Source organism: Alexandromys fortis, unplaced genomic scaffold (genome assembly GCF_014885135.2).
Source record: "Alexandromys fortis isolate MF-2015 unplaced genomic scaffold, M_Fortis_MF-2015_v1.1 scaffold_227, whole genome shotgun sequence".
Lineage (NCBI taxonomy): Eukaryota > Metazoa > Chordata > Mammalia > Rodentia > Cricetidae > Alexandromys > Alexandromys fortis.
The window spans coordinates 1,124,981-1,149,291 of NW_026068109.1; the positions used below are offsets into that span (position 1 = coordinate 1,124,981).

General features: G+C 42.6%; 1 protein-coding gene across 1 annotated transcript in view; it reads left to right on the forward strand.

Moving 5' to 3' along the window:
- Window positions 1-24,311, forward strand: part of Lmtk2 (lemur tyrosine kinase 2) — a 90,194-nt gene that overhangs the window by 14,839 nt on the left and 51,044 nt on the right. Inside the window, exons 2-3 of the mRNA XM_050124418.1 lie at window positions 11,582-11,706; window positions 16,324-16,468. Coding sequence (XP_049980375.1) covers window positions 11,582-11,706; window positions 16,324-16,468 — 270 coding nt within the window. The remainder of the gene's footprint in view (window positions 1-11,581; window positions 11,707-16,323; window positions 16,469-24,311) is intronic.

Genomic DNA, 24,311 nt, shown 5'->3' on the forward strand with positions numbered 1-24,311 from the left:
ATTTATGGCTAGAAACCAAATATGAGTGAGTACATCCCATGTTCCTCTTTTTGGGTCTGGCTTACCTCACTCAGGATAGTGTTTTCTATTTCCATCCATTTGCCTGCAAACTTCAAGAAGTCCTTGTTTTTTACTGCTGAGTAGTACTCTAGTATGTATATATTCCATACTTTCTTCATCCATTCTTCAATTGAAGGGCATCTAGGTTGTTTCCAGGTTCCATGTTTTAGTTTTTATATAATCGTCATTTACTCATCCTTCACTTACCCTACTGTCCTGGATCTCCCAGGATCCTCTGTTCTGTACTTAAGAGCTCTCTGGCTGCCTTCAGGCTCCATTGAGAACTCTGATATAGTCTGACCTATTCCTTTCCTGTGTAACCTCTCTTCTCTCACTTTATTAGTTTTTTTTCCCCCATCACTGTGACAAAATACCAAATAGAAACAACCTCAGGGAAGAAGGATATATTCTGGCTCACAGTTTGGCTATGTCCTGCTGGGATCATCATGGTGGACTTCATGCAGGCAATGTGTGTACCAGGACACTCATATCTTGACAGATCAGGAAAGTGTATTAGAATACAAAACAGGGCCAGGCTTTTAGCCTCAGAGTCCACCCCAGTGGCTTATGTCTGCTTGCTAGGCCTCTTGTCTCAAAGATGCCACACTTCCCAAAAACAGCGTTAGCACCTATGGAACATATGAGCATAAGGGGACATCCACCCTATTCATTTCCTTCATTAACATGAGTATTCATCAAGCCCTTTGAATCTTAACACTTCTTTGCCTTGGTTCTGGAAAATTCTCATATTCGCTTACCCACATATACTTTTGGAAGATTTACTTGTTTGTCCTGTTCTTTTTAAAATTTAATTTGACTTCTTGTGTGTGTAGACTAGGTTGGCCTCTACATAGAAATCTTCCTACCTCTGCCTTCCAAGGATTGTCTTTCTTTTGAAACTCTTGGGACAAGCCTCTGATTTACTTCTGTTGATGATGTTAAATATTTTTTGATTTGTGTCTTTATGTGTGTGTTTGGCTGCATGTATTTATGTGCAGCACATGGGTAACTGGTACCCTCAGAGGCCAGAAGAGGGCCCTGGAGACCTTGGAACTGCAGTTATGGATGGTTGGGAGCCACCACGTGGGTGCTGGGAACTGAACCTGGGTCTCTGCAACAGCAACAAGTGCTGTTAATCTTGGAGCCATCTCTCCAGCCTCACTTCTGTTGAACTTTTTGTCTTATTGTTCTGCTAGGTATGAGTCTTTTTATTTTATTACTTTTCTATATTAGTTTTCAGGGGCTTCTTCCCCATTCATTTATTCAAGAATGCAGCCTAGGCTAGTCTTGAACTTGTGGCCTCAGGAAATCCTCTTGCCACAGCCTCTTAAATAGCTGGGATACTGACACACATATCTGGATCTATCTATTCTATTACTCTCCCCCACCCCTCTCAGACCTGGTCTCCCTATATGGACCAGGCTAGCTATTGTTGGAAGTCTCCTGCCTCAGCTTCTCTCACACTGGGATTACAGGCATGCATTGCTATGACTGGCTCCCCTACTTTTTAAATAGCATCTTCTTGTGAATATAGTGTCTCCTCTAGAATTCTGGAAATATTGATTGGAGTTGTTTGCTTTCCATAGCTGTTCCTTACATTCTGTTTTTATTTGCTGTGTAAGTTGCTGTCTTTGCCTAAATATTTTTTCAACTGTCAGGTGATCTTTGCTCCTGAACAAGAGATTAAAACACTAAACTGAGATCTCCCTGACCATTTTTTCCTTTTCTCTCTGCCTTACATCCACCAACAGCCTGGCACTGCTGGCTCCACCCTGTTCCATCCTGTCAGGGAGTGCTGAGGTAGTATACAGAGCAGCGGCTATGACTACACATCTCTGTCTCTTAGTTGCTCAGTTTTTCATTTGAAAATGTCTACCTGCTTTTGAGGTTGTGTAGGGTTGCATGAATTTAATGTAGTGTCTGGCATTTAGTAGGTGCTGTTTAAGTATTGATATTTCACAATATCAAGTCACCACCATTTCCTTTGTGGATTAGTCTAATAGCAAACACACATTCCCTGGAACTGGGGAGATGGCTCAGTACAGTGCTTGCTGCACAATCATGAGAGCCCAAGTTTGACTTCCAGAACCCATGTTAAGGGCATGGTGGAGCATGCTTGTAACCCCAGCACTAGCAAGGCTTTACAGGCAGATTTCTCGAAGTAGACTGATGTAATTAGCTAGCCCCAAACCACTGAGAGGCCCTGTTAAAAAAAAAAAGACAAAATTGGACCTAGTGAGGTGGCTCAGTGGGTAAAAATATTCCTGCTGACAAGCCTGAGGATCTGAGTTCAGTTCTTGGGACCCACATGATGGAAAAGAATCTACTCATACAAGTTGTCCTTTGATAGTGTGTGTGCACATGCATACACACACACACACAACTTGTATGTTACCCAGTCATTCATATTAAGTAAGTAACAGTGCCTTGATTTTTGCTTTGCTATTTCATAGTGCATCTCACCTCTCAGGTTGTTTGAATTTACTTGTTTCTACTCAGGATGGTAAACTATAGGCTTAGCATGGTGGTACACACCTGTAGTCCCAGCATTGAGATGAGAGTTCAGTTATAGCCTGGGCTGCATAGTGACATTCTGTCCCAAAAAGAAATCCTTGTTAGCAGAATATCCATCCTGTTACTTCTGAGTTGGAAGGGGGTTAGGGCATAGTAGACTGACATAAGTCACCTGGTCTGATACTCTTTTAACCAGACCAGGCCACCATGCAGTAATTCTGTGTACTCCACATCCCTTGTTAGTGTTCTTGAAGTAGGGGTGAGTTGATGTCTCAGTAATAGGTTTTAATGGGTTAGGGTGAGAGAAACCAGCAGTTTCCTATAAAATGATCTCTTTCGCAGGTATTCAGTCAGCTCTCAAATTATGTCATCTTGTTAGTGAAAGTGACCTTAATGCTCACTTTTGAACAAGTGGGATCCATTCATTTTGTGTTCCTAGGCCACCGGTCTTCCTCTTAGGGGTCCTTGTGGAATCTCTGATTCATCACTGGCCCTCAGTGTGTGACTGAGTGTATTTAGCGCTGTTTCATTTCCCCTTTCTAATATTAGAACCCACTGGGGGAGTCTAGATTGCCTAGTGCTATTATAAATAGATGTATTATTATGTTAGGAGCTCAGAAAACATTTAGTGACTTAAGGTTCTGTGTATAGAAAGCCTTTATGATAGATAGGCTTGCAGTTTTGAGGTATAAAGCAGAAATGTGGGATCCACAGTGACTGTCCACCTTTTCCCATAGGTCGTGTGAGGGTGACTCACATTACCAAGTCTCTGGGATGCAGAGCTGCTTGTTTGGTTTGGAAGAGGACGATGGTTTTCTTGGTCCTGACTTGCTTAAAAAGAAAAGCAGGGCTGGAGAGATAGCTTTTCGGTTAATGGTGCTTCTCGTTCTTCCAAAGGACCTTTGGTTCAGCACCCACCTTGGGTAGCTCACATCTGCCTTTATACTCCAGCTCAGGGGGATCCATTTCTCTGTTTTGGCCTCCACAGGTACCTGCCCTCATGTGCATATACCACTCTTCCAGATACACATAATTAGAAAAGAAATATTTTAAGAAAAAGCTCTTAAAAAGAAAAAGAAAAGCCAAAGCTATATAGTTTAGATGTAGGCTTTATGGCAGGACCAGTTTGGAAGATTGTTGGTGCTTGGCTTTAGGTCTCCTTCATCAGGCCAGCCCAGTTTCCCTGAGTTTCAGTTCTCAAACAGGCTCATATTTCTCTTGTGTCAACTTCCCAAGATGAGAGGGTCTGGGAAAGCAGGAAGTAGATGAATTATAAAAAGCAGTGCCTCCCAGGAGCTTTGCTTGCCTTGTTCTCTTCGCTGGTCAGGTAGTCTCACCTAAGCCCCTGGGTCCTGGGGAAACAACGGAAGATGGTCTAAACATCTGTAGCCCCAGCACACAGTAAGTTAGGGCATGAAGATTACTATGACTTTAAAGCTAGTCAAAACTACATGGCATGACTCTGCCTCAAAAAAACAAAAACAAAACAATGACAACAGCAATTGGGTCTGGAGTGATAACGCAGCAAGCTGATTGCCTTGCAAGTGAGGATCTGAGTTCAGTCCCCACAACCTATGTAAAAGAAGCTGGGCATGATAAGACATGTTTATAATTCCAGCACTAGAGAGGCAGAAACACATAGATCTCTGAACTCCTTGGCCAGCCAGCCCAGTCTACTTGACCATGTCTCAAAAAAAAAAAAAAAAAAAAAAAAAGGTGGATGGAACCTGAGGAGTGACAGCAGAGGTTGGCCTCTGGCCTCTGTATATATGCACATGCAGTTGCATACACAAATGTGCCTATATACATGAACATGTACATATATGCACATACTCACAATTGCAGTATTGTGGGTTTGAATTGTGCACACCTCACCAACACCTAAAACTGATTGTATTTGGACCTAGGGCCTTTGAAGAGGTGACTAAGTTCAAATGAGGTCATCATGGCAGACTCTTAATGCAGCCTGACTAACGTCCCCAGGAAGAGGAAGTTAGGTCAAGGAGACAGCAAGGATATATATGCACACAGAAGCCCATGGAGGGTGTGATGAGAATGCAGCATCTCCAAGACAAAAGCAAGAGGCTGCAGGAGAAGCCAACCTGCTGCCACCTTGAGCTTCAGCCTGCAGAACTATAAGGTGATCATTATCTGGTATTGAAGTCCCTCAGTCAGCTTAGACAGATCTCAGAGAAAAGTAATGATCACATTGTAGAAGCATCAGCTGAGCCCCTCCCCTGTGTTCGTGCGTGTCCCATGCATGTCTTTGCAGGTGCACATGTATGTTTGTGTGTTGAGGCCAGAGGTCAGTCTTGTTCCTTAAGAGCCATGCACCTTATTTTTTGAGACAGTCTTTTTACTAGGACCAGGGGAGTCAATAGTAGATTATATATAAACCTTGTCCCTGACCCCATCTCTCTAGGGAGCCTTTAAGATTGAGTGATCTATTCTGTAATGGGGAAATGCAGGGAATTGGGTGTCCAAAGGCAGATCCTTGGGACCTTAGAGATGATTCCCACTGATGGGCAAGGTAGAGTTTACTGGTGGTGGAGTATAAGGCAGTAAAAGAAGATTGATCTGATCAGAGAGAGGGCCCCATGGCTCTCAAGTGGAGAGCAACGGCAGCTCAGCCAGAGCCTAGACTGCGAAGGTGATGGGAGGATGCTGGACAAGCCTTTTGGACTGTCCTGCCAACACCTGGATTTTGAGCTTGGAACTTGGAAAGTAATGCTTTCTGGTTGTTTGGTCACCCAGCTTGTGATTCTTTGTTGCTGTAGTCCTGTCATACAAAACACTAGTTCAAGAGTAGAAAAGGGCTGATGTTGGCATGCCTGACAGCTCAGCTCCCAGGACCAACAACAGTATAAAACAGTGGTAATTTGTTTTCTAAAGTAGTTGTAACGTCAGTATGAATAAGTGAATAACCAGTTCAGTTGCCCGAGACTGGTGGGGAAAAGGGGGAAGGCTGTCTTTATTATTACTTGTGCTACAGCCACCGCCACCACTGTGGATTGAATCCAGGAACTCCCATATGCTAGGCCAACACAGGCCAGCACATCACCATTGAGTTACATACCCAGCCTTAGGCTGTGGTTTAAATAAATAAGCCATTGACTCTTGGAGTACTGATTGGCCAGAGGTCTGAAGCAGCATATGTCTAAAAGGTAAGCCTGGAACATAGCAGAAAACAGCAACGCAAGGCTGCTGAGATCTTGGCAGAGGGCTGAGAAGCGGACTTCTTCAGAGTGCCTGCTGGCCTGTGGGACAGGTGTAGCATCTTTTAAGAATTACTATAAGTAGGGCATGATGGTTCACTCCTTTAATCCCAGCACTTGATAGGCAGACACATGTAAATCTCTGAGCGTTCCAGGACAGCCAGGGCTATACAGAGAGACCCTGTCTCACAAAAGAAAGGAAGGATGGAGAGAAGAGGAAAGAAAAGAAAACTACAGTGGATTGTGCATGCCAGGCATTTTAAGCCCACTAGTTCACAAATTTTCCCCAAAGAACAACAGTAGTTAGTCCTCCTAACCTGGTAACCACTAGAGAATGCTATCTAACCAACTCATTTTAAAATACAAACTGGAAAAGGAAGACTGGGGTGTCCGTGGCATGACATTGCCATTGCTGTCTTAAATCAGAGCCTCTGTGATGAGCCACAGGAAACCCTCACTAATAGTGTTCTGTTGGAGGACTTGGAGGAAGAAGGTAGGTCTTTAGGTCCTCACTCTTGCCCTAGCTGCACGTGGTTTCTTAGATGTACGCAATCCTTTGACAGCGCAACATGACATTGTCATCTACACAGTTCACATTTGAGAACTCTACAGTTGAGTTACCGAGAAACCAAGCAAGAAACTTATCAAATCTTTTTCTTTTCTTTTTTTTTCCTTTTTGGTTTTTCAAGACAGGGTTTCTCTGTGTAACAGCCCTAACTGTCCTGGAACTCACTCTGTAGACCAAGCTGGCCTCCAGCTCACAGAGATCCGCCTGCCTCTGCCTTCCCAGTGCAGGGATTAAAGACGTGCACCATCACTGCCGGCTTTTCAATTGTTTTTTAATATAGGCTGGTGATGATGCATTGAGTAAGTTGAGTTTGACCCCTGGAACTCACAGTGGAAGAAGAAAACCAACTCCCAAAAGGCTTCCACACACAGAGGGATACACATAATAATAAATTTTAAAAATTCGGTCTCAATATTTTAATTAAGTTTGATTTTGTGTTGGGCTATGTTGGTAGCTATATTGGGATGCATGTGGCCCACAAATTTTGGGTTTGGGATATGTCAGAGTTTAGGAGGTGGTGAAGCAGTTTCTCTGAGTAGTCACCCATGCCAGGGTGGGCTTTTGATGAAGCAGCTGAGTCACCCGTACTTGTGAAAATAATCCCCAAGGAACTCAATGGGAACCTTTTTTTACTGGCTCAGCAGGTAAATTGCTTGCTGCACAAGCCTGGTGACCTGAATTTTCCCAGGAACATGTAAAGGTGGAGAGAACTGACTCCGTCAAGTCACGCTATAACCTCCATAGGTGCACCCACACACATACATCATTTGTGTACACACTTTTTTTTTTTTTTTAAAGAAATTCATTGGTTTCCTCAAGCTCGACTTGAGTGAGGAATTTCTTTGATTGTTGATGCCCTTCCTGGGTTGTAAACAGCATCTAGCCTGGCAAATATGAGGAAGTTCTCCTTATAAAATTGTATCAGCTGGGAACCAAAGGAGGAGTGACAGAGAATCTGTATGAGCCCCAGGGATTTGGACATTGGTCATCAATTTCTTTTTACCTGTGACCCTTTAAAACTGACTCCCAGGCAATTCTAGTTAATTACACAAGCGCACGGGTTTCATTGGAGGTTCTGGGCACCATGATCGGATAATTGGCTGGATTTATAATGTCTAAATTAATAGGCAGGTAGCAGCTCCTGACCTACCATAAGTCATTACTGGGAAATTAACGCCCTTCTCAAATTACCTGTCTCTAAAGCAAATAGTAGGTACCCATCTACCTCATAGAGTTCCTCAGGTTTTCTGCTTAGTAAGTCAAGTACTAGATAGCTATTAGAGTGCTTTGAAAACTGTGAAATCAAATGCAGTGGAATGTGCTTTCGAGATGCCAGGTGTTTTTAAATAGTGTCTTGGGGGAAGTACATTAAGGAGATCAAGCCCCTCATTATCTTCCTCTGTGGAGCTGAGGGAGCTGTCTGAGGGTATGGTGACATGCCTGTCACTATTGATGTTTTTTAATAGTAGATGATTGCTTTGACTTGTGCCTTGCTGAATGTTGTAGGCAGATCATGTTAAAGAGAAACTGGCTTAATAGTTTCCTGACAGTTGCAGCCAGAAGCCTTTTTGAGGCTGGGTTTCTGGTTTAACCACTAGGGCCTGGGGATTTCAGTTGTGGTTCTTGCTTCTAGAATTTACTTCCTCTCTGTGGTTTGAGCAAACCCAACTCACCTTCTAGTCTAAGGCTTCATTTCCTCATTTTATGGGAATTTTTCCTTCACAAGTATGAGGGTGGAAGGCCTGAGCTTGATCCCCAGAATCTATATAAAAATGGAGTACAGCATTGAACCAGTGTAATCCCAGCAATGCAAGTTGGGACCTGGAGACTCTATTTCTGGAGCTCCCTGGCCGCTAGCCTGTCTTACTTGGTGAAGTTCTAGGTAAGGGAGAGTCTGAGGATCACCAAGATAACCTTCACACACACATGCACATGTACACTGGCATACATTTGTGCACCGACCATGGACATGTACACACACACACACACACACACACACACACACACACACAGACCATGGACATGTACACACACACACACACACACACCAAAAAGGAAAGGAAAACAAAGTACATAAGAAGGTAGGTGAGGAGGGCAGGACTTGTTAATATGAGTATGTCTTTTCATGCCTGCTTAATGACTCACAGAAGACCAGTGTGTGAATCAGATCATTGGGCCAGCCTTCAGGCAGCCCTGTGATCCAGTTTTATAAGAAATAGGTTTGGGTTTGAAAATTAAAAGATAATGATATCATCTTTGTGGAGTTTGGAGAAGGGGCTTAGAAACCCTTAGGCGGTGGTGAGCTCAGGTTAAAAGTACACTAGGATTTTGTAAGTGTAAATGGTAAACCCTGTGCCAGGCATGGCGGCACACACCTTAGTACCACACAGAGGCAGGCAGAGCTCTGTGAGTTCTAGACCAGCCAGAGCCATATACTGGCATAAAAACCCAAAGAAATTAACCTCATGGAGGCTTTAGATCTGTGGTGTCTAGGAAGGGTGGGGACATGTTCCTAACACTTGGCCTCCAGTGCTGCTTTCCCACCACAGGCTCTGAGCATATCAGTTTCCTTATCTACGAGGAGGAGCTGGTTCAGTTACATCAGGTGTTGTGCCAATCAGATGAAATAATGCTGTGTTTTATCAAATCTCAGATGCAGTCAATTACAAACCACACCTTTCCTTTTGTACTGTTACAAAGAAAGAATGCTGCCAGTTAAACCAACTTGGTTTCAGGTGTAATGTACTTGAGATTCAGAGATGTTCAAATGTAGTGGGCAAGCTGGACATAATAGTGCAAATCTATAGTTCTGACACCCAGGATGCAGAGGAAGAAGGATTGAAAGCTTGAGGTCAGCCTTGGTTATTTTGTAAGAACCTATCTGGACAAAAAGGGGAGGGTGGCAGGGAAGATGGTCCAGTAGCGTTTAAAGCACTCAAGAAAGAGTCCTGGAGTTTGGATCTCCTGAATCCATGTGAGCACCAGGTGTTCATCAAGCAGACCTCAAGGTGGATTGGGGTGACTAGCCATGTCAGTGAGCTCTGGGTTTGATTGAGCGATCCTTCTGTGAAAGGATAAGATGAAAAAGTGATGGAGGGAGATTGCTGATGTCAGCCTCTGACCTTCACTAGCACCTGTACGTGTACAAGAACCTACACACACTTACGCATAAAAAAAAATGTGGGTTGGGCAGTGGTGGTGCACACCTTTAATCCCAGCACTTGGGAGTCAGAGACAAGCGGATCTCTGTGAGTTCGAGACCAAAAAGGCCAATCTGGTCTACAGGGGGAGTTCTGGGACAGGCCCCCGGAAGCTACAGAGAAACCCTGGCTTGAAAAACAAACAAATGGTGGACAAACCATGTGGTTTTTTTTTTGGGGGGGGGTGTTGACAGAGTTTCTCTGTGTAACAGCACTAGCTGTCCTGGAGCTTGCTTTATAGACTGGACTCAAAGATCCACTCGCCTCTGCCTCCCAAGTACTGGGATTAAAGGTGCCACCACCCCCAGTTGACAAACTATGTTTTTAAAATCAGTAAAATCTGACATAATGGAAGGAAAACAGCTGTACAATTCTCTAGGGTCATATTTGATTTTTGTTATGTGCATCCAGGGGATGAGATGGAGTTATTAAGAATAAATAATCACTGGCACGCATGGGGAGATGGCTCACTCAGTAAAATGCTTTCTGAGTGAGCATAAGGACCTGATTTGACCCCTAGTACCTATGTACCAAAGCTAGATGCTGTGCCACACAGAACAGTGCCATCACTGGGGCTTGCTGACCAGCCATTCCAGAACTTAGTGGGATACAGGTTCAGAGAGAGATGTGTCAAAATATATATGGTTAAAGGCTGAACCTGATAGCACATGCCTTTAGTCTCAATACTCAGTAGGCAGAGGCAGGATTTCTGTGAGTTCGAAGTCATTCTGAGCTATGCCCTGAGTTCCAGGGCATAATTGATGCCTATTTGAAGAAAAGGGATTCATTTTTATTTTATTTGTATGGGTGTTCTACCTGAATGTGTATATGTAGACTATGTGGATGCAGTGCCTCAGAGGATCCCTTGGAACTGGAGTTACAGATGGTTTGTAGCCTCCATTAGGTCCTAGGAATGAAACCCAGTTCTTTCGCAAAAAAAAAGTCAGTTTTCTTTTTAAAAGATTTATTTATTTATTTATTTATTAATTATACAGTGTTCTGTCTGCATGTGTCTTGTAGGCCAGAACAGGGCACCACATCTTATTATGGGTGCTTGTGAGCCACCATGTGGTTGCTGGGAATTGAACTCAGGACTTCTGGAAGAGTAGTCAGTGTTCTTAATTCCCTGAGCCCTCCCTCCAGCCTTTATAGTAGATTCTCGACAAACCTTGGATGATACACCAATTCCAGGAAGTCTTCAGCTAGCTCCTAAGCACGTCTTGGCTGGAAGGGGGCATCAGTATTGCTTTTACAAATAGACTTTGGTTATTGCAAATGAACTTAGTCCCTGTTTACAGTTCATTTTAGACCTCAGATTTTCATCAATGGATATGCACTGGGCTTTGTTCTTTTCGTTTTTCTTTTTTTTCTTTTTTCTTTTCTTTTCTTTTTTTTTTTTATTTTGTGCACTGGGCTTTGGATCTGCTCAGAAGGCATGGAGTCTAGAAGGGGACACATGGTGACTTGATGGTGACAAGACACCCTAGATCACATGGCCAAAGTTTATGCCTCTGATGTGCTGCAAGTGCAGAGTCGAGGCATTCCCTTCTGTGCTGTTTTAGATTCTTCCCAAATATCTGTAATCATTCCATGGTCTTGGGAACATTAGGCCACCCAGATAGAGAGACATACCACACATAACTGATCAGTACTCTCCGAAAGTGTCAGACTGAGAAACTGTCAGAAATTGGAAGAGACTAGGAGACAATTCAAGGAAAATCTGAAGCTCAACTCATCCTATCTACCAGTCTTGTCCTCTGACTGGGACAGTGCCATGCAGATGTAAGATCTGAGCATCAGTGACGCTCAGTCAAAGGGCTGGAACTGTTTTCTCTGCAGTGCCTTTTCAAATCTACTATTTTAAAATACAAAGTTGGCTTGGCCAGTACTTGGCTTCTCCTAGAGTGGTGAAGCAATATTTTTGGTGAGCCCTTGGTTTCATTTATATCTAGAAGAAAGGAGTTGGTTCAGTCAATTAATGCTGACTTAGGAATTCTATTTTAACGTAATTTCTGTCTTTTCAGGGGAAGCACCTGTTGCAGAAGTTCCTTCCCTGTTTGTGATCCTGTCGGTGTGCAGTTTAATGATACTGATAGTGTTAATTGCAAACTGTGTTTCCTGCTGTAAGGACCCAGAAATAGACTTTAAGGTGAGCATAGATGGTGTGAACATTTAAAATCATTTGCTGATTTTTAAAATGATGTGTGTGTGTGTGTGTGTGCTTGTGTGTGTGTGTATACACATGTACACATGTGTTCACATGCGCAGGTGAGTATACCTGGAAGCCAGACTACAAATAAAGATGCCGCCTCATTAACACCCTTTTGAGACAGGGTCTCTCACTGGCCTAGAGTTCGCTGAGTAGCCTGGACTGGCTGGCCATCAAACCCCAGGACTCTGTCTTTTACCTCCCTAGTGCTGGATCTTGCAACCACATCCAGTGTTTTTACATGTTGGGAGATTGAACTCAGGTCCTCTTCATGTGTATAAGGCAAGCAATCTCCTGACTGAGTCATTTCCCCAGCCCTAAAACATCTGATCATTGCTATGAATCACATTCTCTTGGGAGCAAGGGTCACTGGACTCTTCTTTTCCTGTCCTTTGTGAGCCACACAATCTCTCTGTTGTAGCCTTTTCATCCCTCTACTCTGCCATTGTAGTGCTGTATCCATGACAGATGCTTTGTTAACAAATGGACCTGGTTTTGTGCCAACAGAATTTGATTGACAAAAGTAGCTGGCTTGGAATTGGCCTATCAGCTGAATAGTTTGCCCACCCTGCCTTAGGGAGTCTGTATGTGTTTGTGTGTGTATGTACACGAATGTGCAAGTACACTTTCCTATGTGTGCATGTATATATAGAGGCCAGAGGTCAACCTTATAGGTTGTTTTTTGGGAGCCATCCCAAGTTGTTGTTTGTCTGTTTTGTTTTGTTTTGTTTTTTTGAGACAAGGTCTCTTATTGGAACTGGAGCTCATGGATAAGGCTAGGGTGACTAGCCAGTGACTCCCAGGATTCTGCCTGTCTTCACTTCCTTACCAGTAGGATTATAAGTATGCACCACCATGTCTTGGTTTTGTTTTGTTTTGGTTTTTGGTTTTTCAAGACAAGATTTCTCTGCGTTGCCCTGACTCTCCTGGAACTGACTATGTAGACCAGACTGACCCCGAACTCAGAGATTTGTCTCCTTCTGCCTCCTGAGTGCTGGGATTAAAGGTGTGCACCACCACTGCCAGGTTTATGTCTGTCTTTTTACATGAACACTGGGGACTGAACTCAGGTCTTTATGCTTTTGAAAGCAAGCAGTTTACCAACCAAGCTATCTCCCCAGCCTTCTTGGAACCTCTTTGACACTTACTGGTGGCGTGTCTTGAGTTTTTGCTTAAATAAAGAACAGTGTGTGGTGCTCAAATTCATTTATTTATAGTCTGTCTGCACAGAAGATCAGGCAGGTTTTGGTTTCTTTCAGGCTTTTGTATAAGCTGGCAAATTTGTGATCATTGGCTCACCAAAGCAAAGGGGTTTCCTCAGTGTTTTGTATATGAGGAAGGGTACTGGAAACCTCAGGTTTGTCTCTAAACCTTGATTCCCTAAAGAGAACAGCACTTCCTACTAGGATACTTCTTATCTATAGTCAGTATAACAGAGGATCAGGCATAGAAGTGACAGATGGATGGGATCTACCAGCAGATCAACTGGGAACTCTTTCTAGAAATTATTTCCCATGTGTTGACACATTAGGACCTCACAACATTTGTTTAAAAGAGTATATAAGCTGGGTGTGATGGTTGCAATAATGTAATCCCAGCACAAAATGGAAGCTGAGGGGGAGGATTGCTAGTTCTAGGACAGCCTGTCTCAAAACACTTTCACAGCCAGCACTAAATTTATGGACTGAGCTCTCTCTCCAGACTCCCTCATGTGCTCTCTTCACTTGGAGTCTATGGTGCCTCTCAGGAGATAGGGAAGTAAATTGTTTTCCTGGCTCAATGCTTTGCCTTGCACAGAAAACTAAATGCAGGGGAGACCTGTAGGGAATCCTCAGTCCAGACCACAGTCTGCGGTAGTGGTGGCCTCTGGACGCCTGTGGGCTTTCTGCATCAACACCCTGCCCCCAAAGCTCACATTGATGCACACACTTCTGTGGGAACTTCCTGACTTCCCTGTTGAGAGCACAGCAATAGATAGAGAATCTGTATACCCTGGCCATCAGTCCTGCCAACGGACTTTGCACAGAAACCTGGCCACTTGGGGACAAAGATAAAAGTCTGATGGGGTTGCTGATACTGAAGTCTGGTGTCTTATGTTTCCAGATACCTCATCCTCACCTTAGATTGATCTGGGTTTTTGAATGTGAGTATTCACAAGGGAGCCAATTGTGATGCAGCTCAGAGTCTGGGAATGTACATCACTTTGCAGCTGCCCCATGACTGATGCAAGGCTGCAGTGTGTTGAGCTCTCCAGCTTCAGAGTCTGAGACTGAATGAGTATTTATTGATTTTGATAGCATGTTGGTTGGTTTCTTTTAGACTTAGAGCCCCTCAGTTGCAGGGGCTGGGTAGCCCTGGGGAAGACATTTACAGATCAGGAAGCAATTTGGCCTTATCTCAATATTTTTTATTATTATTATTATTATTATTACATAGTATCTCTCTCTGAATCTTTAGAGTCTACTGGCATATCTATTGGTATATCATAATTGCTGCCAAATTTTAAGTGACATTTTTAAAGTATGATGGATGAAGGCCTTTGAATAAGAGAGGGTTTATGAACTGGGAACTGGGAAGATGGTTAGGTGGGTAAAGCAGTTGCAGTGTAAGTATGAGGACCTAAGTTCAAATCCTCAGAACTTGTGTAAAGCCAAATACAGTAACACATGTGTCTGTGATCCCCGTGCCCCTATGGGGAGATAGAGGACCAGCTAGCCTGGCATATGCAATAGAGGACAGCAGAGACCCTGTCTCAACAGTAGAAGGCAAAGGTCAGCACCCAAGCATGTCCTGACCCACCTGCCACAGACACAAAAATGGGACAGTTTTTTTCTCCCTCTTTTCCTTTATTTACTTTTCTTTCTTTCTTTCTTTTTTTTTTTCTTGAATGAAATCTCATGTGACCCTTAGTGGTCTTGAGCTCCTGCCCCTCCTCCCACTTCCCAAGTGCTTAAGTCATCACGTCCAGCTTCCTTTCCCTTTTGAGCCTCTGTCTGTCTCAGCCTGCACCTGAGGCTGGCTCAACCAACACTGCAACGCCACACCTGGCACTGACTCTCACATATTGAACGTTCAGAGCTTCATTTTCCTGCATGCAGGCAGCAGTGATGTCCAGTGCCTGAGAGTGTCTGCTCACGTCAGAAGTCTCCCTTTACTATTTGTAGTTTTTCTTGTGGAGGGTGGGTCGCTAAGAGAATGTGACAGAAAAGGAAAGTGAGAAGGGTGAGAGCAGAAAAATGGAAGAGTTTTGTTCACGGGTCTGTTCTGTTTCTATTCTGGTGCTTCAAGGGACGACACTTGATAATTATCTGAAGCAAGTATTGGCTTGTTAAATTCATCTGGGCCGCCACGGAGTGCCCAGCTCACAGGGATGAAAATAGGAAGGGTCACAATAGCCCATCCAAGTCACTGAAGGTTCCTGAAGCTTGGTAGGTGCAGTCTCAGCCGGTTTTGTTTTGTGGTGCTGGGCTAGTGCAGTACCACTGACTCAAGCCCCCTCCCTTTTTTTTTCTGTATGGTACTTAATTATTTTGAGACTTATTCTCATTAAGTTGGCCAGACTGGCCTTGAATTTACTCCACAGTGGAAACTGGCCTTGAACTTTCAGATTCTGCCTAAGTCTCCTGAGTAACTGGGATCACAAGGCACATGCTACCACACCTACCTCCTGGAGTCAATTTTTATTTTTAATCAGGGTACTTTTATTTTTAACTCTGTGTGTGCACACGCATGTGTACAAGCACTTTTGAAAAGCCAGCTGTTAATGCTGTGGGGACTGAGAACCGAATCCAGATTCTCTACAAGAACAAGAGCTCTTGCTGGGCGGTGGATGGTGCACACCTTTAATTCCAGTACTCAGAAGGCAGAAACAGGTGGATCTCTGTGAGTTCAAGACCAGCCTGGTCTACAGAGAGAGTTTTATGACAGGCTCCAAAGCTACAGAGAAACTCTGTCTCCAAAAGACAAAAACAAATGCTTTTAACCCGTACTTAACCATCTCCTCATTCACTTAAATATCTGAGTTTTAAAGCTCTTTATTTCAGTAGGAATCACATTGCAGTTAGAAGTGCAATTAGAAAATTTTCGAATAAAATTAACTTTGATCCAGTTTGTAAAGAGATTTGTGAAAGTAAATAATGAGTTTTTTTTAAAGAATTGTTTAATCTCTTAACAATTTTTGGTCTTTTCAGTCCTTGAAACTTTTAAGCCTGGGCAAGAATTTCCATGTTAAAGTCTGTGGGCATCTTTAGAAATTTTTGTTTTTAACTTTAAACTGTCAGTTCAGAAAATTACATAAAATATTTATTTCTTACTTTAAACTCTTACTTATTGTTCCAGATATGGAGGTGCATGCCTGCTGTCCTAGCACTTGGGGAGTAGAGTGGGAAGGAAAGCATCTTATTATTCTGCTTTTTTGAGTTAGTGAGCTTAATTACTTGTGCTTTTTACTAGAAGTAAATATGAATTGGATAAAACTATGGCAGGGTGTTTCAAATGAGTGAGTAAATGTTTCAGCTTTCACAGCCTGCTTTCATATGCGCTTTTTTTTAATTGCAGGAATTTGAAGATAATTTTGATGATGAGATAGATTTCACACCACCAGCAGAAGACACCCCCTCTGTCCAGTCCCCAGCAGAGGTCTTCACCCTCTCAGTGCCAAATATTTCACTTCCAGCTCCATCCCAGTTCCAGTCTTCTGTGGGTAAGACCTTCTGTCCTCGTGCCAGATGTCCATGAGAGCTGTTTCTAGGCTTTGAGTGTGTGTGCGTGTACATATCTAATACATATATACATAATCTATATCCATATATACATGTGTGTTTGTGTGTGTACATATCTAATACATATATACATATCTATATCCATATATACATACATATCTATATCCATATATACATGTGTGTGTTTGTGCGTGTACATATCTAATACATATATACATAATCTATATCCATATATACATGTGTGTGTTTGTGTGTGTACATATCTAATACATACATACATACATATCTATATCCATATATACATGTGTGTTTGTGTGTATATATGCTGCCCATCTCTTCTGCTTGTCTGTTTTTCTTCTACTCCTGGTGACACTGCATCGTCATAGTCAGACTCATCCTGCAAAAGCTGTCTGTTGCTTTCTGAGTTCTCCCTGAAATATTGAAATGGTGGCTGGGGGTGCAGCTCAATTGTTAGAGTGCTTGCTTAGCATACACAAAACCCTGGGTTCTGTCTCCAGCACTGTATAACTAGGTAGGCATAGCAAGTGCCTATGATCCTGGCACTTGGGAGGTGGAGGCAGGAAGATCAGGAGTCATCATAGGCTACACAAAAACCCTTTCTTTAAAAAAATGTAAAAAGCACCGGGCAGTGGTGGCATGCACCTTCAATCCCAGTACTTGGGAGGCAGAGACAGGTGGATCTCAGTGAGTTCAAGGCCAGTCTGGTCTACAAAGAGAGTTTCAGAACAGCCAAGACTTATACAGAGAAACCCTGTCTTGAAGAAACAAAACAAAGATATATAAAACGCAAAAAGGCTCATGTGCTGTCTCTGATAGGCTGGTTTCTCTAACCAACACTACTTAATCTTGACGAGGAAAGGGAGCTGCAGATTTAGGAGGGCCATCTTGAGATGTACTAATTGGACTGGCTTTTTTCATAGTTCTTTAGATAGAATGATTTGATGAAATTTTATTTCCTGTTATAATGTAACTGTGGGTCAAGAAGTAGGGTTTTCCAAGACTGTAAAAGGAAGATTGTTAAGACTGTGCAGCTACTAACCCTGCCTTTTGTGGTACCCAATTCTCTGTGGGATATGTTTAGGGCAGTGTAAACCATTTATCCTCCTGCAGGCATCTGTCTTAGTTACTGTTCTATTGCTTTGAAGAGACACCGTGACCAAATCAATTTATAGAAGAAAGTTGGAGGCAAAGAGAGGAGAGAGACTGGGTCTCACATGGGCTTTTGAAACCTCAGAGCCCACCTCCAATGTCAAACCTCCTTCAGCAAGGCCACACCTGCTATTTTTTCCAAAACAGTTCCACCAACTGGGGTTCAGCCATTCAAACATAGGAGCCTTTGGAGTGGGGGTGGGGGGACATTCTCGTTCAGACCACCACAGCATGTGGTGACTTAAAGAAAAAGTAAGCTAGGTAGAGCTGGTGACACTCTTAATACCAGCCCTCTGGAGGCAGAGGCAAGGGAATCTCTGAGTTCAAGACCAGTGTGGTCATGGTCTTGTCCCAGGACATCAAAAGAAAGGAAGGGAGGAGGGGAATAAAGAAAGTAAGCTAAAACATGGCACTCAGGGGAGATGGCTCAGTGAGCAAAGTGCTTACTGTGAAAAATAAAGACCTAAGAGCAGATTCTCCAGCACTACATAAAAGCCAGGCATGGGGTTTGGAGTTTGCTGGCTCTCCAGTCTAGCCAAGTCAGTGATCTTCAGGTTCAGTGAGAGAGTCTGTTTCAGAAAATAAAAGTGGAGAGTTGCAGAGGACCCAATGGCCTCTTTGGATATCCAGAGGCACCAGGCATCCTTATGGTGTATATACATACATGCAGGCAAAACACTCAGACACATAAAATAAATAATTCAAAACAACTTTTAAATGGCATGTAGTATATTTAACTTTAAGTTCTCTAAATAGTAATACTTAACGGTAGGCATCAATCAAAATGGTATTGGAAAGGACTCCAGGGACTCTTTGGATAGCTTAAGCTTAAATAGAAATACTTCAGCTTGTTTATGTCATTGTTCACTTTTTTCTACTTAAGGAAAGCCCTGGGTTACTCAGTCCATCTTAGTTTCAGGCAGTAGAATCCTAACTCAGATGAGTACTGATGGAAGAGAGACCAGACTATGGGAGGAAAAAAGATGGAGGTGATCTTGGAAACAGCTTAATCCTGCTGCCTTAAAGGAAAAAAACAAACAAACAAAAGACAAGAGAGAGAAATTAAAAGTAACGGGTCAGGGAGATGGTTCAATTGGTAAATTGTTTAGGACTTGAATTTGAACCTTAGAACTCAAGTAAAAAACTGGGCAATGTGGTACAGACTTGTAATCCCAGCACTGGGAAGGCTCAAACAGACAGAGCCCTGGGGCTCACTGGCTAGTCAGCCTGGTCTACTTGACAAGCTTTAGGTTAGTGAGACTCTCAAACTACAAGATACCTAGAGAATGATACCAGAAGTTGTTCTTTGGCTTCCACTTTCACACCTATGTGCTCACCCAGACGTGCACACAAACTAACCATAAAATAGTGCTGTGCCACTAGAACGAGTAAGCTAGGATGTGAAGGAGATGGTGGTGGAATAAAATTGAAGTATGCATTTGTGCACACAGGGAGAACATCATTAATGATGGAATATTGACTTTTGGTAAGATGGTAACCAGGAGGAGGAAGAGGGTGTCCCAGGTAGTTTGGCGAGTAAGGGAAAGGACCTGGGCTGTTCCAGCTCCTCACTGTCAGTGCAGACAGAAAGGGGAACTTCCTGATAGTGCATCTGAGTGTGGACGTCTTTTATCTTCACCCAGCAGGTCCACCTCTAGTGCTTATCTTTAAGAACAACTGGGTAAGTGTTCAGTGCAAGATGTGCAAGGTGCATCGCTGTTGGGCAGTGCAGATGGAAGTATAGGTTAGTAGTTCGCTAAGTTACTGGCAATACTGGCAGTGGTCTGGTGTCTATTTTATAGGTGAACTGTGTCTGGTTGTGAGAGATAACTTGTGAAATATGAAAGGTGTGCACCTGTTCACAAGCAAGTTTAGAAGCATTACCTATTTTTTCCTCTGTAGTGTGGGAATGGAGGTTTAATGATTTAGCTCTGGTCTGGAAGTCACTGTGTAGGCCAGGCTGGCCTCCATCTTGAAGATATCAGCGTGCACCTGTCTTCTGAATGCTGGAATTAAATAAAGGTGTGCACCACCACACCTGGCCATGTAAACCCAAAGTATATTCTCTTGATCCTGAAATCAAGGCATAGAAAAGCATTTATAATGAAATGTTCTTCTTTGTTTCTTATGTATCTTTCCAGAAGTTTTTTTTTGGGGGGGGGGCGCAGTGGAGTGAGGAATACAGGGAACAATGACAACAAGATTTCACTTTGTGACCCAGGCTGTTCTTCTGCTTTAGCCTCCTAAGTGCTGGAATTAAAGGCATGCCCCACCACTGCCCGACTTCTAGGATTTTTTTTAATGTGTATACTTTCTAATCCCACCTTACAAAGCAAGTATTTTGTTTCCTTTTTAGAAGGCTTTTTTTCTTTCTTTTTTGTGTGTGTGTGTGTGTGTTTGTTGTTCGTTTTGTTTTGTTTTTGTTTTTTTTTTTTTTTTTTTTTTTGATTGTGTTTTTTTTTTTTTTTTGAAACAGGGTTTTTCTATCTAGCTCACTCTGTAGGCTGTCCTGGAACTCAGAGATCTGCCTGCCTCTACCTCCTGCTGGTATTAATGTGCTACCTCCATGTGCTACCACTTCCTAGTGTAGAAGACTATTTTTATAGAGCAGTTTTAGGATAATAGCAAATTGAGGTATAGCTCTTCTTGCCCACTTGTATAACCCCCCTCTTTGTTAGTTACCATGATAAATGTACTGTTTGGTATTGTGTTGTGCTATGTGTACGTTTGTGTGTTTGTCTGTCTGTCTGGCAGTGTCTGTCTGTCTCTGTGTGTATAGTATATGCTCCCCTATGTGTGAAGAATCACAAATCCATGATGTACAGAGGGCAGAGGAGAATGTCAAGTGTCCCGCTGTATCACTCTCTGACTTCCCCTTGAGACCTGGAGCCAAGCTGACAACCAGCAAGCCCATTGCTCCTACTGTTTTTGTTCTTATAGCACTGGGCACATGGGGTCATACCTGGACTTTTGTGTGGGTGCTGGGGATTCGAAGCTTGTGCAGCAAGTGTTCTTACTCACTGAGCTGTCACTTCCTTTTTTACAGATTTGCCAGTTGGGTTAGTGCTTTCCTCATTACTATGACAAAGTGTCTGACAAAAGCAGTGTGAGGAAAGAAGGATTTATTTGAGTTCAGTTTAAGGTTCAGCCCATTGTGGTGGGAAAGGTCCAGCAGCAGGAGTGAGGCGGCAGCTGCTCACACTGTGTCCCAAATTAGGAAACAGTGATAAATGCTTTAGCTCGGCTCCCTTTCCCTTTTGATTCAGTCAGCCCATAATCAGAGTTTTCTCTCCTCAATTTAACCTTTCTGGAAATGCGTCAGAGACATATCTAGGCTCGTGTCTCCCAGGTGATTCCAAAGCTGGTCAGTTTGACAGTGAAGATCAACCCTCACACCAGTATACCTTTCCTTATCAATAAAAACATCTTGTTTATTCTTGCTTATGAGCTTTCCTTATCAATAAAAACATCTTGTTTATTCTTGCTTATAGTTTGTAGTACTTGCATTTTTGTATACTCTTAGCATAGTTTATCTAGCCAGTCTCCGATTGGTAGTTATTTTTGTTGTTTTTAATCTCAAACTATTAAAAAAATCTTGTGGGTGGCCAAAGAGATAGCTCAGTGATTAAGAGCACCTGCTATTCTTGCAGAGGACCTGAACTTGGTTCCTCGCACGTATGTTGGGTGACTTACAACTGCCTGTAATTTTGGATCCAGGACATCTGATATCCCTGGATTCTGAGGGCAACCCCGATAGACACATAACTAGAGAGTAAGTAGGGGGGCTGGAGAGATGGCTCAGTGGTTAAGAGCATTGCCTGCTCTTCCATAGGTCCTGAGTTCAGTTCCTGGCAACCATATGGTGGCTCACAACCATCTGTAATGAGGTCTGGTGCCCTCTTCTGGCCTGCAGACATACACACAGAAAGAATATTGTATACATAATAAATAAATATTTTAAAGAAAAAAAAGAGTAAGTAGGTGGGCAGGCAAGATGGCGCAGTGTGTAAAGGTACATGCTGCAAAGCTTGATGGACAACATGAGTTCAACCCTTGGGACCAACTCATTCTCATTGTCCTCTGACCTCTGCGTGCTTACTGTGGTCTGTACAAACCTACCACTCACCTTACAGTGAACAAGCAAACACATGAAGTTTAACAATTCCTCCTTGGGCTGGAGAGATGGCTCAGCAGTTAAGAGCACTAATTATTCTTCCAGAGGCCCTGAGTTCAATTCCCAGCAACCACATGGTGGCTCAAAACCATCTGTAATGAGATCTGGCACCCTCTTCTGGCATACAGGGAGGCAGACTGTTGTATACATAATAAATAAAATCTTTAAAAAAAAAAACCAAATTCCTTCTTAGAATTAAGTCAGTATCTGTGCTTACACCTTTGATGGATGTTGCCAGCTTATTCTTCAAGAGTTGTATATTCCTGGTAGTCAGGAGGGGATTTTTATGTTATTGTTAAGCTAACATAGTGTGAATTCCTAATATATTAGAGTGTTACAGATTTAGTATGCTAACTGTAATCTCCATGGTAGCCACTAAAATAAATTCCAGTAAGGGATATCAAAGTATTTCATTAAAAAATCCCGACAAATACAAGAAAAAGACTCTGATGAACATGGCTCCTGGTTTTATCTACTTTACATTTAAGTTTTTTGGTTTTATTTTGAGAGTGAAACACACACACACACACACACACACACACACAGAGAGAGAGAGAGAGAGAGAGAGAGAGAGAGAGAGAGAGAGAGAGAGAGAGAGCTAGTTCATGCATGCCTGTGGGTAATGAGGCCAGAGGTTGATGTTGGGTGTCTTCCTCTATTGCTCTCCACCTTATTTATTTATTTAGAGATAGCTCGCTCACTCATGCAGGTTCTGGGCATTCAACTCTGGTAGTTAGTCTTGTTAGCAGGCATCTTTCACCACGAGTCATTATGCTGGCCCCTCTGATCAGTTTTGAGTTAATTTTTTATATATAATTTATATTTAATTTTTAAATTATATAATTTGTATATAATTTTTATATAGTATAGAGAAAGGCATTTTTTATTATTTGTTTGTTGATTTTTTTTTTAGCTATCTGTGGTCTCCTGTAGCCCTACAACTCTTGTAGTCAAAGATGATCTTGAACGCTTGGTCATCCTGTCCCCACCCCACCCCCCAAGTGCTAGGATTACAGGTGTGTCCCACCATTCCTGATTTTATGCGGTTGGAGCCCGCAGCTTTCAGTAGACTAAGCAAGAACTGCTGACTGATCTAGTTCCCAAACCTAAGGATAAGATTTTAGAGTTTAATTAATAACATGTGGTTATCTAGCCACAGTGTATGAATTGCTCCCTTTTCCACCATTGAATTGCAGTGGCACCTTAACATTTTTTTAAAAAAGATTTTTTTGTTATTTTTAACTATGTATATGGGTGTTTTGCCTACATGTGTGTATGTGCACTGCATAGGTGCCTAGTGCCCATGGAATCCAGAAGAAGGTGCTGGCTCCCTTGGAACGGGAGTTAAGAACTGTTGTGAGCCACCATGCTGGGAGCCAAACCTGAGTCTTCTGAGGGTGCTCTTAATCGCTGAGATGTCTCGCTCAGGTCTGGCTCCCAGTACCCATGGTTGGAAAGCTCACAACTGCCTGTAACTCCAATTCGAGAAGATCTGCTGGTACACATACAAACAAGCAGGTGTGTACACACACAAATAATAAGTAAATAAATATAAACCAAATCTGAGTCCTCTGGAAAAGTAGCAAGTGCTTTTAACTGCTGAGCTGTCTCTCCAGCCCAACCATGGCACCAACATTACATTTATGTATGTATTTATTTAGTGTATGTACGTGGATGGCATGGTGCATATGTGGAGGTCTGAGGACAGCTCATGGGAATTTTTTCATTGCTTCTACCATATGGGATCCAGGGATCAAATTTAGGTTATTAGGTTTGGCAAGTAGGTACCTTTACCTAGTGAGCCATCTTGTCAACCTTGACACCTATTTTAAAGAAGATCACTTCACATTTGTTTGGATTGCTTTTTAAATCTTAACATTAACATTTTTTCTTTTAGAAAAAGATTTCTCTTTATGATTTTAATTTTGTTTATGTGCATGTTTGCATATGGGCATGTGCATGTGAGTGCAGGTGCCATTGGAGGGCAGAAGACTCGATCCCTTAGAGCTGGAGCCATCATGTGGGTGGAGTAGAACCCAGATCCAGAAGAGCAGCAAACAGTTTTAACCACTGAGCCGTCTCTTCAGACCCTCTCTTTGCTTTTGTGTTTATTTTTTAATATTGATGATTGCAATGAAGACTACAATTAACATTGTACATTTATAAAAATTTAGCTTTAATTGATGGCAGTTTCACAAATCGGACTGGGAAGGTGGCTCAGTTGGTAGAGTGCTTGCCTAGCATGTGTGAGGACCTAGGTTTAATCCCCATCACCTCATAAACTATAAAACTGATTGTAGTCATGCATGCCTATAATCTCAGCGCTCAGGAGGTAGAGGTAGAAGAATGAATCCAAGGGCCATTCTTGGCTACAAACTTGAAGGCCAGCCTAAGGTACATGAGACCCTGTCTTAAAAACAAGTAAAATTTGTCACACATTACATCTTTATACATTTTATGTCTGTTAATATACATTTATA